Here is a 15852-nt window from a genome sequence, read left to right on the forward strand (position 1 = left end):
CCTACAGCAGAAGTGTCCAACTCCAGGCCTTGAGGGCTGGTGTCCTGCAGATTTTAGATGTGTCCTTGATCCAACACGGCTGATTTAAATGGCTAAATTACCTCCTCAACATGTCTTGCAGTTCTCCAGAGGCCTGGTAATGAACTAATCATTTGATTCAGGTGTGCTGACCCAGGGTGATATCTAAAACATGCAGGGCACTGGCCCTCGAGGCCTGGAGTTGGAGACCCCTGGTCTACAGCCTTCTGTAAAACACAGTGGCAAATCCGTCACGGTTTGGGGCTGCACTTCAGCCAGTGGCATTTTAATGCTTGGAAAGAAAAGCACACAGTGGAAGACTATCAGTTATGGACTGGCCTCCCCAAAGCTCAACATGACTGAAGCAGTGCAAGATCATCTGGACTAAGGAGAAGAAGAGCTTTGAATGTCCTTCAAAAAGCCTAGAGAACTATTCCTGAGGCTTGCCTAAGAAAGTTCAGGCTATGTTGAACAACAAAGGTTGTCAGACCAAATATGGACTTTCAAGCTTGTTAAGAATTATACAAACTCTTATTTTCCCCCCCCTTTCTCCTAGGAAAAACATTAAGATATTACTAGCGGTGAAATAACTGCAGTACTGTATAGTACTAGTACTGCATTTCTATCCATTTGTCCTCAAATTTAAAAAAATAAATGAAAATTTAATAAATACAACAGTACAACAAGGGAAACCTGTGGGAATTGCAGCCTGGGAAAGGGCAAGATGCCATTTGGCAGTGAGTGTGAGTTTAATACTGAGGATGTTTTTTTGTGGGCCTGAAAACCGGTTGTTTCTCCAATGTAAATATCTGCAGGCTCTAGAAGGGGCCTTTGGCACTGACACAGTCAGGGGCAGCAGCATCTATTTTAGACTACAGAGTATGAGAAACGAGATACGGCACCTGCAGTGGAGTCTTTTTTTTATTATTATTATCTTCTATCCCCACCTCGTGGTGACAGAAAGACGTCCAACTTCCTCTACACTTTCTCTTTAAAAAACAGGATCTCGTGTGGCCCAGTCAAAAAGCACACCCTCTGTAAGTATCTGTGTGAATGCTATTGTTAACCTCTAATAGGTTTATTGTCTAAAAAGGTCAAAAATCAAACGTGAAGAAACTCAGTGTAAGCTAGCTAGCTACATAATCTCAAAGCCAGGCTGTCACGCTGCTCTTCACCACACAGATAACCTTTATTTGTTAAATCGACGACAAGAAATAAATGTTTATTCACAACAGTATAACGTTACGTTATCGACACGAATATACTCACCAGTTTTATACAGTTAGCAAACGTCAAGTAAGCCAGCTCGCTTGTAGCTTCGCGTTAATGCATTATAATCAGTTTGTTTGGTCCGCTTGTGGGCCAATTTCGCCCATAAGTTGGTCTTAGGCGGCGCTTCCTTTTAAACTATACATGCATTTGGTGTTTTTTTGCCACATATTCACACACCATAACTGATAAATCATGCCAGAGCTCCAACTACAAACCTGAATATGTAACAGCAGACTCTATGTATACGGAGCTGACTTAAAACGGTACGAGTCCAATTAGGTAATGCTGCCTGTAAACTGAAACTAGGGAGAAAAATTGCACAACGATATTCTTGCTCTGTCTTTTCTGTGGGGGTCTGTCCTGGCAGTTTAAAGTACACTACCGCCACCGTCCGGTCACAGTACGCAATTTAACACAAAAAAGAATTAAAACTTTTTGTTCATCTTCCACATAATTAAGTGGCTTAGTTACACAATATAAGCATTTTTTTTATTTCTTTTTGCACAAATTTGATGCTTTGATCCATTCTTGCAAATGTCTATGCAAAACAGTCTTCTGTTTACTACATTTTTAAATTGCCCGTAACATGGCAATCAGAATGAGTAGGTAATATTTTTCCTTTTTCTAACCTGTGTAGTGGCTTTTATGTTTTCTGTATCGCAGCAGCGTGGTCTGTCAACAAACTGGAGTAGGGAAGGTATAATAATATGAATCCTGTCCAATCTCTTGCAGTTAACCTTCCACACATATTAATGTGTAACTGCACACTCCTGAAATTGTAGACATTTTCAATCACTGCCATTAATACTCCAGAAGATGCTACACACAATGACGCCGATTTGTTCTTTCACTGACAAAGAGATAAACTGAGGATTTTAGGGTTTCTTAATTGTTTCAACGTTGAGGTTTGGTCATATATTTGTCGTTATACTGGTCACCAATATTACCTTGTATTTGTACATTGTACTTCGGTTGTTTTTTTTTCACACATTTTCAGTCCAGTTTTTCTATTTGATCATTAGGGGGGCGGGGGCGACGGACGGACCCGGTGCAGGAACCAAAATATGCTAAGAATTGCGCTGGCAGACACTTAAAAGAAGTGGAGGATCTATTGGTTTTGTGAGGAAATAAAAGATGAGAGGTACGTGTGTTAGCCTAACTATTAGCCTAAAAATCCGTCATCAGTACGCAAGTACTTAAGTTGCAGTCCGTTTGGCCTTTCAGGGTCATCCGTGGTAAATAGATAACACAGGATTTTTGCAAAATGATACCAAAGAGCTATTAGCTGAAAACGGCATATATTGGCGTGGTCTACAGGGTGTCTAACAAATCTGAAGAAACTAGACAGGTGAAGGACAAAAAAATCTACCTACTGCAGATGAACAGGGGATCTTTGCAAATATTAACCTTTAAATCGATACATTTAATGAATGATTCTAATGAACTTGTATTTCTATGTATGTTTACAAATGTTTCAATAAATGACTGAACCCATTTCCAATTTTGCAAGGAAAATGTAAAGAAATGAAGGTACTAAATGTACTATTCAAAATTTACATTTTTTTTCCTTTGGTAGGGCGTAAGAAATACAAAAACTCAGCCAATATATTGAATAATATTTTTTCCTCAATCACACAATCATTCCTTTCAAATTTATCCAAGCGTCTTTACAGTATCAATGACTTATTAAAGTTTGAATATTGAATAACTTTGATGTCAGAAATAATTGCGGAAACACCCAGATATGTCGTGACCATCTGTACAATTTCCCTTTTTTTTTAAAAATTGAGTTTCTAGTTAAGAGTAACTTACTTCTGCTATAAGAAAGCATCCTTATAGCAGAATTTACTGGAACGCAACAGAAGTCAGTAGAAAAACTTCTGAGTGCTTCACGTCATTAAAGTTGCTCCCCACGTGTCCCTTGCGTCACCACTTAAAAAAAGAAAAAGGGACGTAGCCAGAACACAGTGGTGGTGGTTGTTGTTGTTACACTATCATCCACAGGAGCAGGAGTGATTTTTTTTATGCATCATATCCCCTTTTCTGTTCTGTTGGCTGTCACACAGGTATTTAGATCCCACATAAATCTCGTGAGGCGGCTGAATATAAAGAGCAACACTGTCTGTGGCTCCTCAAACACGGCTAGCATTAGCTAGCGGGTCTCACTGTCACAGCAGAGCTAACCAGCTAGTTGCTTAGCAGTTATGGAGTGGCTGGGCAACGGAGACTCACTTCACCACAGCGAAGAGCCCAGCAGTGAGTCACTTTCAACGGCCGGAGGCTTTAGTGGTCTTTACCCTCACCAAAAGGTAAGGCCTTTAAGTTATCTCATGCAAGATGTGCTTAACGGTATTCTAACAAGCGAATACTGTTGGAGATAGCTGGAGTGTGCATGTTATAACATTTTCTGTTATTCTGAAGCACAGTTTCCACCCTACACAACAACGGAATATTTTACCAGTTAGTTTAGTGTTAAATGTCAGTGTTCACGCTGCTAACCCGCAGTTGCCCAATAACTATTCTACTTTAGCTCATGCTTATAGGGTAATCAGATTACTCGCTGCGTCATTATCTTGTCAGTACACCACTGAAATCAGGGTTGGGAAGAAATACCCCCTAGGTGGGATGGTTGATGGGATCAGAGGCCATAACGGGAAGTAACAACCCCCCCGACTCAAATATGCGCACACTGACAGCTGTGTGTGATTACTAGCTAGCAGAGAAGGCATGCGAGCACTGGTGAAGTGGAAACAAGCGTTTATTTATTTTTAACCCTCATGCTCCACCTTAAGCTAAACGCAGCTTGACTGCGGTCGTGAAAGCTTAAAAGCTAATGAACTACATTTAGTGTGTGATGCAGAGTCATCCCTCAGTTTTTAGGTGATCACCTCATTTACCACTCAGAGAGAGTCATTTCATGGTAAATTGTAAATGGACTATCTCTACTTGAGCACTTATAGAGCTTTATACAACTTGCTTCATTCCTCCACACAAACACTTTTCTTGTACACCTAAGTGCACACACATTCATACTCTGATGAACAGTGTTGGGTAAGTTACTTTAAATTAGTAACTTAGTTACATTACTAGTTCTATCAAAAGTAACTCAGTTACTTCAAGTTACTTGTTACTTTCAGAGTAACTAGTTACTAGGGAAAGTCACTTTGGTTTTACTCAGAATTCTCTTGTTAATGTGTTGCTTCCGTAACTGGATACCCAGCAAGATTGCCAGTCTTCTAGCTTGCTTACTTGCCACAAGTGCACTGTGCCACCTACCAATAGAAAGGAAAAAATAATGTGCACATTTCCACGAGAGAAATCCCACGCCTGATTCTATCCTAGCCTGCTTTTTACATCCAACACAAAAACTGCAGTCGTGGTGCTTTCGATTGTACTCAGAACTCGGAAATTCTGCCTTCTGAATAGGAAGATGTAGGTAACACCAGACTGCAGATGAGCTGCATACAGGGCTGGACTGGGACAAAAAAATCGTCCTGGGCATTTTGACTAGAGACCGGCCCACCATTGTAGGAAAAATCATAAAGGCTTTGAATGAAAATAAACGCTGTTGTGACAGTGATGTACACTGTTCTGATGGTATATATGTATCAATCTATCAATTGTTTGTTGTAAGACTCGGATAATTATTTTTTTTAAAGTGAGACATTTTAAATGAGAATAAGAAAATATTTCCTTGTGCCCCCCTTTCCCTTTTAATTCCCTACATGGACCCCTGGCAACACTTTACTAGATCCGCCCCTGCACAGTTACCAGCTGTCAGCTACATAGAAAAGGATCCTGGTGTTATTTTTCTCTCAGAAACAGTTCATAACTTCCCTTCAACTCATTCATGTCACCTAAAAGGTAAACCTGTTTCTCCATCACAGCTTTGATGATCCAGTAAGGACATCTCCTGGTTTCATCTTCATGTTTCCCTCTCACCACATATTCAAACCGACATCATGGCCAGCAGCTTTAAAGCCGTGGCTCCAGCAAACATCAGCTGATACTAGAAATTAATATTAAATAAATTCTAACAACAGCTGATCAAGCTTAAACGTGCTGCTGTTGTTTACCGCGACATCCGCTGGTTTCCTCTTTCTGGCACAAAGTGGGCGATAAACAAACAAGAGAGAAAAGCTGATCAGCTGATCACTGATCAGTTTCATGATTGAAGTAGAAACAGGAGAGGGAGGGTGAGAGAAGAAGAGGCAGCTGTGCAGCGTAAACACAGAATAACTCCAGCTTTGTGTCTTTTTCATTGTAGCTGAAGTCCGGGACAAACTGTTCCTTTTCACCTCAATAAGAAACGCGTAATATTTTCTCTGAATACCAGACGATTCCGTTTTTTACGGGACGGTCGGCAACTCTAATAATTAACCTTATGAACAAAATAAAGTTCAACATCAGTAACATAGCACCCACCCAGCTGTATAGAAACTCCGTCATGCTAGCTAGCACGCAGTACGAAAAAGTCAGCACAACGAAAATAAACTCCAACTAAACTTGGTTTATATCTGACCCAGAGAGACTGCAGGTAACTTCTTACCTGAAGTTCAGTTCACACTCGGACCAGTGGCTGCTTCGGGTCTCTCCTCTTGCCTCCCTTTTCCTTCATCCACCTGCTGGCCTCCACCACTTGCTAATGTTATTGAATCTGTGGAAGCTCCGCGATAGCCACCACGCGAAGTAACGAATAACGAGCCTATCTAAATCCCAGTAACGAGTAACGCGTTCCTGGTTTTGGCATAATAACTAGTTACCGTGCTCGTTACCACAATAATAACGTAGTTACTGTAACGCGTTACTTAATAATGCGTTAGTCCCAACACTGCTGATGAATCCATGGTAGAGCAATTTGGGGTTCGGTATCTTGCCATGCAGACTGGATTGAACCACCAACCCTCTGGTTAGTAGAAGAACTGATCTACTGCCACCCCAGAAAAGATGTTCAGAATAACTTTCTGAGGAATATGTTGCTAAATTTCAAACTTGGCATAAAGATTTTGGGCTTTGATTGAAGTGCAAAACCTCTTGAATTTTATTCATTTATTGTATTGCTAACAAGTGCTAGCTGATTTATTTATTTTTTAACAGTAGTCATTTGCTTTCCATTTACCTCAAACCAGCCAGCATCATCAAACCTCTGTGATTGTCCCATGGCATCGCTATGCCAAAGTCAGCAGCGCTGTGTGAAGGCCTCGATCGTCTCAAGTTGGAGACTAGCTGAGGCGCAGGATCAGTTATGCTCTTTAGGAGTCCACAGCTCTGAGTCGCTGGAGCAAGAGCGTGCTCGGACTCAGGCCTGCCCCACAGAGCTCACGCACAATGAGGAGGAGTGGCGCCGCAAGGAGAGCTTGCTGGGAGTTCAGGAACCCAGCCGCAGTCCTGTATTTGGAGTTAGTTGGGATGTTTTTGATAAGGCAAGTTTGCCAAACAACATTGCAAAATGAACATATAGAGGGGCTGTGTTCTGTGCCAAGATTTTAAGACCGTGTTTCCTTTCTGTTTCAGAGTATCATCAATGTCCAGCATCAGGCTGCAGAAATGGACCAGGACAAGTGTAAGACATTTCTCCAGAAATACGAACAAGAGCTCAGGCATTTTGGTAAGTGAGCCAAAACGTCATCAATTAGCAAGTCGGTTTGTGGCTTTAACGTTGCTGCAGTTTAGTAGGATTGTTTCTCTGGTGTAAAGGGACAGGATGTCCTCATTTAGTTTTAATGTGTAAACTCAAATAAGTTTTAAGCTGCCTGCATAGTGACATTCCAACAATTTCATTCCAGGACACACTTCTTTAAATAGATCTTATAAAGTTGGATATTAACTTTGTTGCTTGTCGTCAACGTGATAATAATATCTGAATTATGGACTACGGCCTTGTTTATGTGCTGCTGGGAAACAAGCTTGCTGGCATCACAGCAGTGGTTATCAACACTCACATAAAAAGGAGCATTTCATGCCTAATATGGTTCTTCCTCTGCACACAATGATCTCTATGAGTGGTGCCCATTTCAGTCAGAGATGTTACCAGATGATAATGATGAAATAGGAATAAAAATATATAAAGAACAACTCGAGTTAATTATTTTAATGCCAAGTTCAGTCTCAGTGCTCCTGTTTATTTGAAACATTACGGCTGCACAGTAGAGCTCTGAAACTTTAAACTGGATACATTTAAACGTTAGTTGCTACTTTCTCACAGCGCAATAAAGGAGATGTGGAGATTGCTTTAGTTTATCAGCCGATCACAGTGAAATTAATTATTTATTTTTAATGAATAACTGTTTGTGGTGTGTGTTCTGCATTAAAGTAGCTGCATTTCCAGCAGTGTAAAACAGACTTAGCAGGACATTAGAACCAAGGATAAGAACATTTACACATTTTCTGCCTCAAATGAACAATGAACAAGCTACAAGGGAGGGTGACGGTTTCAGTGTCATGGTATTTTTTTCTCAGTCTATATTGGACATTTAGAAGAACCTGTATTACATACCTTGCCATCAACTTTTATCACACCTATAATTTCACTGAACACAGGCTGTATATTTTTGCTTTAGAAGCTTTAATGGATAGTTACATAAGAAATAAGGAACCAAGTTATCAACTGATCAGACAGGTGATGCAAAAATTATGAATTTGCACAGATTTGGATTCACAGGCAGTTTTGTTGTTGTGCTCAGTAGATACTGCATATGCTAACAACAGCAAAGCAGAAAAGAGATCAGTTGTTGACTGCTGTGTTAAAGAAATAACTGCATATATTACTGATATTTAAAAGTTGTAAGTTTCTGTAATCAATCTTGTATTTATTTATTTGTCTTTGTCAGGTATGCTGCGAAGGTGGGATGACAGTCAGCGATTCCTTGCAGCCATGCCTCAGCTTATCTGTGAGGAAACTGCAAACTACTTAATTCTGTGGTGCATGAGTCTACAGCAAGAAGGGGTAATATGCCGACAGAGTAGGCCTGGTGTTACTTTATTGCTTCATTATAGTCAACATCTCATCAAGTGACTAAAAACAGTTTATCCCATAAACAGCATAATGCAGTTTTCGTGTGGGTCATAACTCTGTGGGTCATGTAATTCCCAAATGCTAAAAAACAGAGCCAGGGGAGGTGTCCTGAGTAGTTGATCTGTAAGATAAGTGTAAAGCGTAAGCTAGCTATCGATCGATCGATCGATCGATCTATCAATCGATCGTTATTTTGGCATGAGTTTTGAAGTAATGCATTGCCTCCAATGGACCATGCAAAGTGTAGAGCTCAGCACAAATGTGCTGTGGTATGACCTTAAGAGAGCTGTGCATAAACGAATGCTTGGAAACTGAAGCAGTGTTGTGTGGGGGACAGAGTTCCTCCATAGTGAGAGACTGATAAAGATGTATAGAAAATGATTGCATCAGATTATTGGTGCTAAAGGTGATCCTGCAAGCTACTGAATGGGACATAGGATAGTCCTATAGAAGCTTTTTTCACTATATTGCTCTATATAGAATAATCCAAGGAGGATAGATGTTAATTATTAAAAATCAGTATTTCTATCAATTCTTCAACCAGTGAATTAAAAGGTAACGTAAAAAAAAAGAAAATTTGGGCCAGTTTCCAGGTAAAGAACTTACAAAGAGGGCATCTGGTGAGAAAACCAAAGGCATCACACTAGCTTTTCCTACTTGTGTTCTGCAGAAAGAAGCGTTGATGGAGCAGGTGGCACACCAAGTTGTAGTGATGCAGTTCATCCTGGAGATGGCTTCAAACTCTCAGCAGGACCCTCGAGGCTGCTTCAGACAGTTCTTTCATAAAGCCAAAGTAAGAGAAATTCCTCTTATCATTGATGTGTATGAATGTTGTGCATCTTATTATGGCTTTCATAGTGTTGCATGCTAAAATAATTTGGCTTTGTTTTCTAGAGATAATAATAAAAAGCCATCATATACTAGCTTTCAGAGTGTCTCAGACATATTGTTGTTTTTCCAGGAAGGACAAGACGTCTACTTAGAGGTCTTCCATACAGAACTTGAGGCCTTCAAACAGAGAGTTAAAGATTACACAGACAAATGTAGAGGTCATTTGTCCAACACTGAACAGCAGAATATCGGCACAAACTGCATACTCGACCCCAAAGAATCAACAGTACCTTCAGTAAGTGCACTTGAGCTTGCACCAGCAAATCTTGTACCTCAGTGCAGTTACCACTTACAGAAGTGAGATGGCACTGTTGAGCTTGTTTTGATATAAATAAGAAAGTAACTAGTTTTGGTTTTTCTTGGTGGTGATCATTCCCGAGGGATGTGTCTGTGGTTTCTTTTGTTTGTAAATGATGACAGCACTACAGTGTGGGCACAGCTGCAAAAAGGTCAACTTTACCTTATAACAAGGAGCTGGGCCCCATTGTGTTAATGTTACCTGTAAAATCAGAAGTGGCCAACACATTTGCTGACAGTTGCTATTTGACCTCTTCAGCGCAGCAGAAACCCGAGAGGACATCCTCAGTCTTAGTTTTATCAAATCAGTCAGATCTCATGTATCCATCCTCACTGTAACAGTCATCTGGTTTTCTGTAAAACGGGAGAAACATGTAGTGATATATTGTACATATATTTATTCGTTTTAGATTTAGCCATTCGTATATTTTGCCTGTTTATGTTGTTGTATTTTGCACAACTCTGTTGCTTGTGAAGCTCGCACACAAGAATTTCACTCGCATGTGCTGTACCAATGTACCTGCACATGTGATGTGACAATAAAAGTGATTTGATTTGATTTGAAGTAGTCCATGTTAAGCAGTTTTATACACTGTAGAGTGCAAAAACATCAAACTACTGTTAGATTATGCTAAGAAAATGCAAAATGGGTGCAGAGGTTTCTTGAAACATGTGCAAACATAAGTGGCAACTCGGTATATAAGGTGAAAACAAGCTTGAAGATGATGTTTGCCTGAACTCGCTCGGGAATAGTTCTCCAGGCTTCTTGGAGGACATTCAGAGCTCTTCTTTGGATGTCGGATTCCTTTTGTTCCATTCTCTGAAGATGATCCCACACTGCTTCAATAATGCTGAGGTCCAGGTTCTGTGTTTAGGTTCACTGATGTGCAGAAAAATGTAGCAGTTGCCAATCTTACCTGATAACACTGCGTGATAGATCAAAATCTGACGATGCTTTTCTGTGTTAATATTTCATCAATTTTGACGAGATCTCCAACAGCACTAGCCAAAAAGCATGCCCAAACCATGACAGAAACTCTGGTATACCTCAGCCTTTTCTACCTATTTGCCTTCCTTAAGAATTGCTGCTTGATCATTTGTGAATCAGCTGAAGGGCCACGTGCATCTGTCAGGGCTTTCTTAAGGATATGACAATATATATTTATATATATTTGGTTATTTTTTTTGTTTGTTTGTCTTTTAAACAGACACTTCTTTTTTTGTCGTCCACTTTTCCAGTTTGCTCTTATTAAGAAGAACTTTGAAAAAAGGACGTTTTCAGATTCAATTTTAATTATGGAAAAAATGGGGAAAATCTCCTTAAAATATACTTTAATTAAATTATTGTTTTCTAGTTATATTCCCTTATTTTAAAAAAATACCTATTTCATAAATTATTCCCTCTAAAAACGTATACATTAGCATGTTTGTTTACTAGATGCCTAAAATAGATTAACAAAGAATATTTGAACATTTTGGAAATATAAATCTAAAATTAACGCAGTATATTTTAGCAGAGACATTTAAATAAAAAAAAATAAAAAAAATATTTCACTGGTGTTTCCAGAACTATTCTAAATCTTACTTCCATCTTTTGTAAAACCCTCTTGGGCAGTAATTACAGCTTTCTTTTTGAGCAAGTCACTACAAGCTTTGCACACATTCTCCCATTCTCCCTCGCTCATCCTCACTGTTCAGTAGGAAACATCTGTAAACTCACATCTACAGATCTCTGTATAGATTTTTGTATTATGTTTTTATTTTTATTTTTATTTTTTTGGGGGGGGCATCAGGTGCACCACCCAGTGACAGTTCAACTAGCCAACAGCAAACACAATAATGGGGTGGCTTTGAAACAAGTTTCTGATTTTATTTAGCTGCATTTATCTCTGTCAGATCTGAGCATTCTGGTTGTCATTGCTGCTGAGAAGCAGGCCCTTAGCATCATGCTGCCACCACCCTGCTTCATGTGCTCAGTCATGCGTTTTGTCTGAGCATGGCTTCCTTCTTCTCACTCTACCATAAAGGCATAAGTGAAGGTGTGTTGGCAGGGAAGGTCATCCTCCCATCTCTGCTGGGGAGCTTGTGAATTCCTGTTAAGCTATGAGACACAGATTGTAGCTCTGAACTATTCCACACATCACCTGACAGAAGTGCATGTGAGAATAGAAATGTTTCACTGAGTTGATCAAACATTGGTCATCAGTATTTAACCTATGAGCTCCCAAGTCTATCTAATGTCTGATCACACTGATGTGTGACCCCATCTCCCTGACCACTCCCATAGTTGGCTGGTTACTCAGTGTGTGGGAAAAACCGTAATATTAGTAGGAGTCTTGGAGGCTTTAAACTCCCTTTTTTTGACATTGTACTCCTGGGATGACCATTTAAAATGAAAACGAAGAAACTTGTAGAGTAAAAGAGAAAAGGAAAAAGCAGTGTAGGGGTCTTTGTGAAGCACTGTAGATGAAGCTCTGTTATATAAGAAATGTGTTACAGTATGACCAAAAGATCAGTAAAGATGTGTGTCTCACATAAATTAAGTCTTTGATATTGTAAACCGATTACAGACATGTAAAAATATTTGGACTTGTGGAAACGATTTCAACATTCAGAGTAATCCAAGTGTAGAAATTGCTAAAGGGGATATAGCACAGGGTAAATGTGTGGGGTGCAGTACAACAGGCCTTTTTGTAAGACTGAGAGAATGCGCTGTCGCCCCTCTGTTGGCCTCTCAGCTGGACTGGCTGCCAAAACTCAACTCTAAAGAGGGGAAAAAAGCTTTAGGAGGATGCAGCCTGTTGAAACTGAAACTGGTTGTGCTTTTGGATTGTTACAGCTTTTTCTTCTAACATCTTGCTTAACTTAAATTTAGAAATCTGACCATATAATGAATATTACTTACAACACATGTTTGTTTAATGCTAATTTGTTTTAATTGAACAAAACGTGTTGATAAAAAATAAAGAACAAATCATTAAAGATAAATATTTAAAATCTCAAACTGCAGTTAAAGAGCCTTTAACTAAGCCACAGTAGACTTGTCTCTCAGCTATGTTTGAGTCTAATTTTAATTTTGATTTGCACGCGACCGTGTTCATCTGTGATTGTTTTCTGATTTCTGTTGACCTCTTTGTGTCTTTGCATTTCATCACCAGGTGGCAGAGTTTCCTATGAAGCGCTGTGTAGAAGCTGGACTTTGGACAAGCACAGGGAGGTGGACAAAGGACGACACTACAGAAACGGAAGACATGCGCATGATGGAGACGTCTTAGAGGATTCAGCCCCGCCCCCTGCTTTTCTAATATCACCATCATAACCTCTCCGTTTAGGAACGATCCGAGTTGTTTATACAGCAGACCAGGCTAAAAAAAACACCATCATAGTGCAGGAATAAACAGACATTCAGTCTTTTATGCCACAGTTTTCAGTAGAAAGCCTGCAGAAAGTAAGTTTGTGCCAATGGCAAACGTTTCTCTGTGTGGCTGTTAGCATGTCGGCGTGGTTGGCGGGTTTGTTGCAGTGTCTTTTGCCAGCTTAAATGCATGTTGTGCCATAACTGTTGTTTTTACAGTTGGAGGTATTGCATTCTTCAAGCTAGGTGTGTATCTTTCTCAGAAGAGAGAAATATCCTCACTAAAAAGCAGAACAGAATTCATCCAGACAACACAATGAATACTTAACCAGTAAAGTCTCTGAATAAAAATCACTTTGGTAGCAAATCCACTGCTTAAAGTATGACAGAGGTCAGGGGTCACAAAGAGCACTCTTTAAAAAATCATGTCAAGTCTGAGGAGAGTAACTGATGAAAGTTGGTGTCCTTGCACCCTCTGAAGTACAAGAAGATTCAGTTGGAGCCAAACAGTATTGCAAATCTTGTAACTGCAATGCTGCTGCTCTGGTAAACAGTAACTACTGCAAACAAACAAAAAAAGGTGGGGAGTGCTTTGCGGGTGTGACCTGAATTGTTTGATTTTAATCATGAAGAGGAAAACAAACCTACCTGTGATTAGGAACAAAGCATGTTTGAAATGGAGGGAGAGTTTCTGAGTTATCAATAGAGTGTCATAGGGCTTCAGTTTGTGAGATATGCAGCTTTATTTTACATTTTTAACATTTTCAATGCATAACATACAACCAGAGCTACTGACTTTACGCTAGTGTGCAAAGAGCAGTTACAGTGAATATGAATAATTTCTAAATCTGTAGTGTGATGTAACGTTTTGGTATACCAGCACTCAACATATTCAAAGTCTAAGCCAAGTTAAAGCTCTGAAAGTTCCTTTTTTTGTAGTCAGTTTCTTCTTGTTTCAGATTGATCTTCATATAAAGAGACTGCACATGAATTTCAGTTCTGTAAGGCTGATTATGGGAGAGGATGAACAATGCAGTATGTGTGGGTGGCAGGGTAGTTGTCTGACTCAGTCCAAATCAGCAGTCAGAATGGATGATTCAGGATGATGGCTTAAGGTGTAATTGTTTTCATTTCTATCATACAGTTGCTCTTTTGTTGCCTGATTGCTTCTTTTTGAGCCAGAAAGGCCATCATGAGTGGTCTGTCTCGTTGCTTTAAATAGGCCAAGAGGATGTGTTAAGCTCATTTCCAGCTCTGTTTGAACTGTTAAACTGGGCCTTGATGCAGCCCGTTAATTTCGTCCCCTTTGTGAAGCAGGTGGTTTCGGCTCTGCTCCTTACAAAGGCCCTTATTGGCTGCTCCTAATTTGAATAGTAGATGGGTGGGGCCTCTGTGTTCACAACTAGAGCCTTATGCCTAAACCTTGTTAAGGGAAAAAAATGCTTTTATTGATATCAAACAGAGACAAGAGTGGGGGAAAACTTGCTAATGTGAGTATTCAGAGTAGTTGAGCCTCTTTTGGGTATGGTTAATATGCTCATCCAAATTTCTAACATCATGTACAACAGAAAATCATGAAAAACATCATGGGTTCAGGTGATCTGACAACACTCCGATTACACTATACCTGTGGACATCATTGTGGCCTTAAATCTTTTGCTTTGAACACTGTGTGGTGCGACAGGTTCGGAGGACTAAAGCACATTATAGCTTCGGAACAGTATATGTGATGGGAGAAAGAGGATGGTTTAATTGTTCTGTTTTCCTAGAAGTATTCCTTAGTGTTGTCTGGAGAAGCTTAAACACAGCACAGTTTGTAAAAATAAAAAAGGAAGCCTTTCGTCCGTTAAGAGACATCCATGCTAGTCAGGTGTTATGTGGATAAATTAACTGCAGATAAGTGATTAAAAATCAGTCAAATACAACATAATGCCTACGCTGAGCCGTAATACAAGCTCACCAGATGTTAAATTACAACTGACTATATACTGTGTATTCACAAAAAAGTATTTGTTGTGCACTTAACAGCTTTGGGACTTCCTGTGACAAAAATAAGAGTCTCAGGACGACAGGTGGTGATTAATTTAAGTTGAATTTTGAGTAAAATAGCATGCTTTATAGTATGTGAGTCAGTATAATAATTCTGTGATAATAAAGCACTCAGCTTTTGATGCAAATAATATGATAATATTACAATGCTGTCTTTTTTAGAAAGGCATAATCAGCCCGGTTTTGGTGTTGAGTGTAATTGTCAATTAACCACAACCGGTTATTGTGCGGATCGTGACGTGAGACGTAAAGAGGACACTACATTACTCGGTAACTAATCGTCAGCTGAGTTTCGCTCCTTTGTCTTGCTCTCATGTAATCAGAGACTGAATTTCAACCCAAACACTTCAAATCCTACCAAAATCTTTCTACATTTGTTTTGTGCATTTTATTTGTGTCTGCTTCGGTGATGCGCCAGAGAATAACTATGCTTTCTTCACCAGCCTGGCATCTGTACTCGTTTCCTGAAACCAAGTTGCAACCAACTGTTTCCTTTCATAAGTGCTTTGTACAGACTTTTGTCTGTGCTGAGTTGGTTGAAGTTCTTCGCTCTGGGATGATCGACACCAGAGCTGAAGGAAAGATGCCTGTATTGAGGATGTGCGAAAAAGGGCTGAGCTCTCAAAAAAAAGAGACTTTTCACTGTATGTGTGTTTGCAGAAAGGAGCTCTCTGCATCTGAATGTGTCCTGCACTTTATGTTTCTTTTGTAAAACGGACGAATACAAAGGGGTGGGGTGTTGAAAGCTTTTGCTTTGTAATTTTGTCTCATCCTGCGTTCTAAATGTATATCACCTTTCTGTTCTTGGTCAGCAAGAAACGGATTAGAAATTATGAATGCGTTTTTATGAATTGCGTGACATTTTGTTTTTGCTTTTGTATTCGTTTTTTTGTTTAAGTTTCAACTTTCTTTCACAATGCTTTTCATTATTTAACAAAACATAAACATTGTAGAC

The 15852-nt window shown here is 39.6% G+C and overlaps 2 protein-coding genes across 4 annotated transcripts in view; one reads left to right on the forward strand and one right to left on the reverse strand.

Annotated features, from left to right (window-relative positions):
* The window catches only part of exd3 (exonuclease 3'-5' domain containing 3), a 50197-nt gene extending 48599 nt beyond the window's left edge, over positions 1-1598 (reverse strand). For both annotated transcript variants that reach the window (XM_005729296.2, XM_005729295.2), the window contains exon 1: positions 1288-1598. The gene's annotated coding sequence lies outside the window, so the exon portion shown is untranslated. The remainder of the gene's footprint in view (positions 1-1287) is intronic.
* Positions 724-15784, forward strand: cdc37l1 (cell division cycle 37-like 1). Of its 2 annotated transcripts, none has more exons than XM_005729293.1 (8): positions 724-1055; positions 3357-3599; positions 6420-6713; positions 6805-6898; positions 8121-8236; positions 8976-9098; positions 9267-9431; positions 12652-15784. In XM_005729293.1, the coding sequence occupies exons 2-8, from the start codon at positions 3495-3497 to the stop codon at positions 12766-12768; spliced, it is 1014 nt and encodes a 337-aa protein (XP_005729350.1). In that variant the 5' UTR covers positions 724-1055; positions 3357-3494; the 3' UTR covers positions 12769-15784. The 2 variants fall into 2 exon arrangements, with proteins under 2 accessions (XP_005729350.1, XP_005729351.1); XM_005729294.2 differs by lacking the exon at positions 724-1055 and adding an exon at positions 2416-2431.
* The last annotated feature ends 68 nt before the right edge of the window (positions 15785-15852 follow it).

This window comes from Pundamilia nyererei, unplaced genomic scaffold (genome assembly GCF_000239375.1).
Source record: "Pundamilia nyererei isolate P.nyererei 1_Seehausen unplaced genomic scaffold, PunNye1.0 scaffold00032, whole genome shotgun sequence".
In the NCBI taxonomy this organism is placed as follows: Eukaryota; Metazoa; Chordata; class Actinopteri; order Cichliformes; family Cichlidae; genus Pundamilia; species Pundamilia nyererei.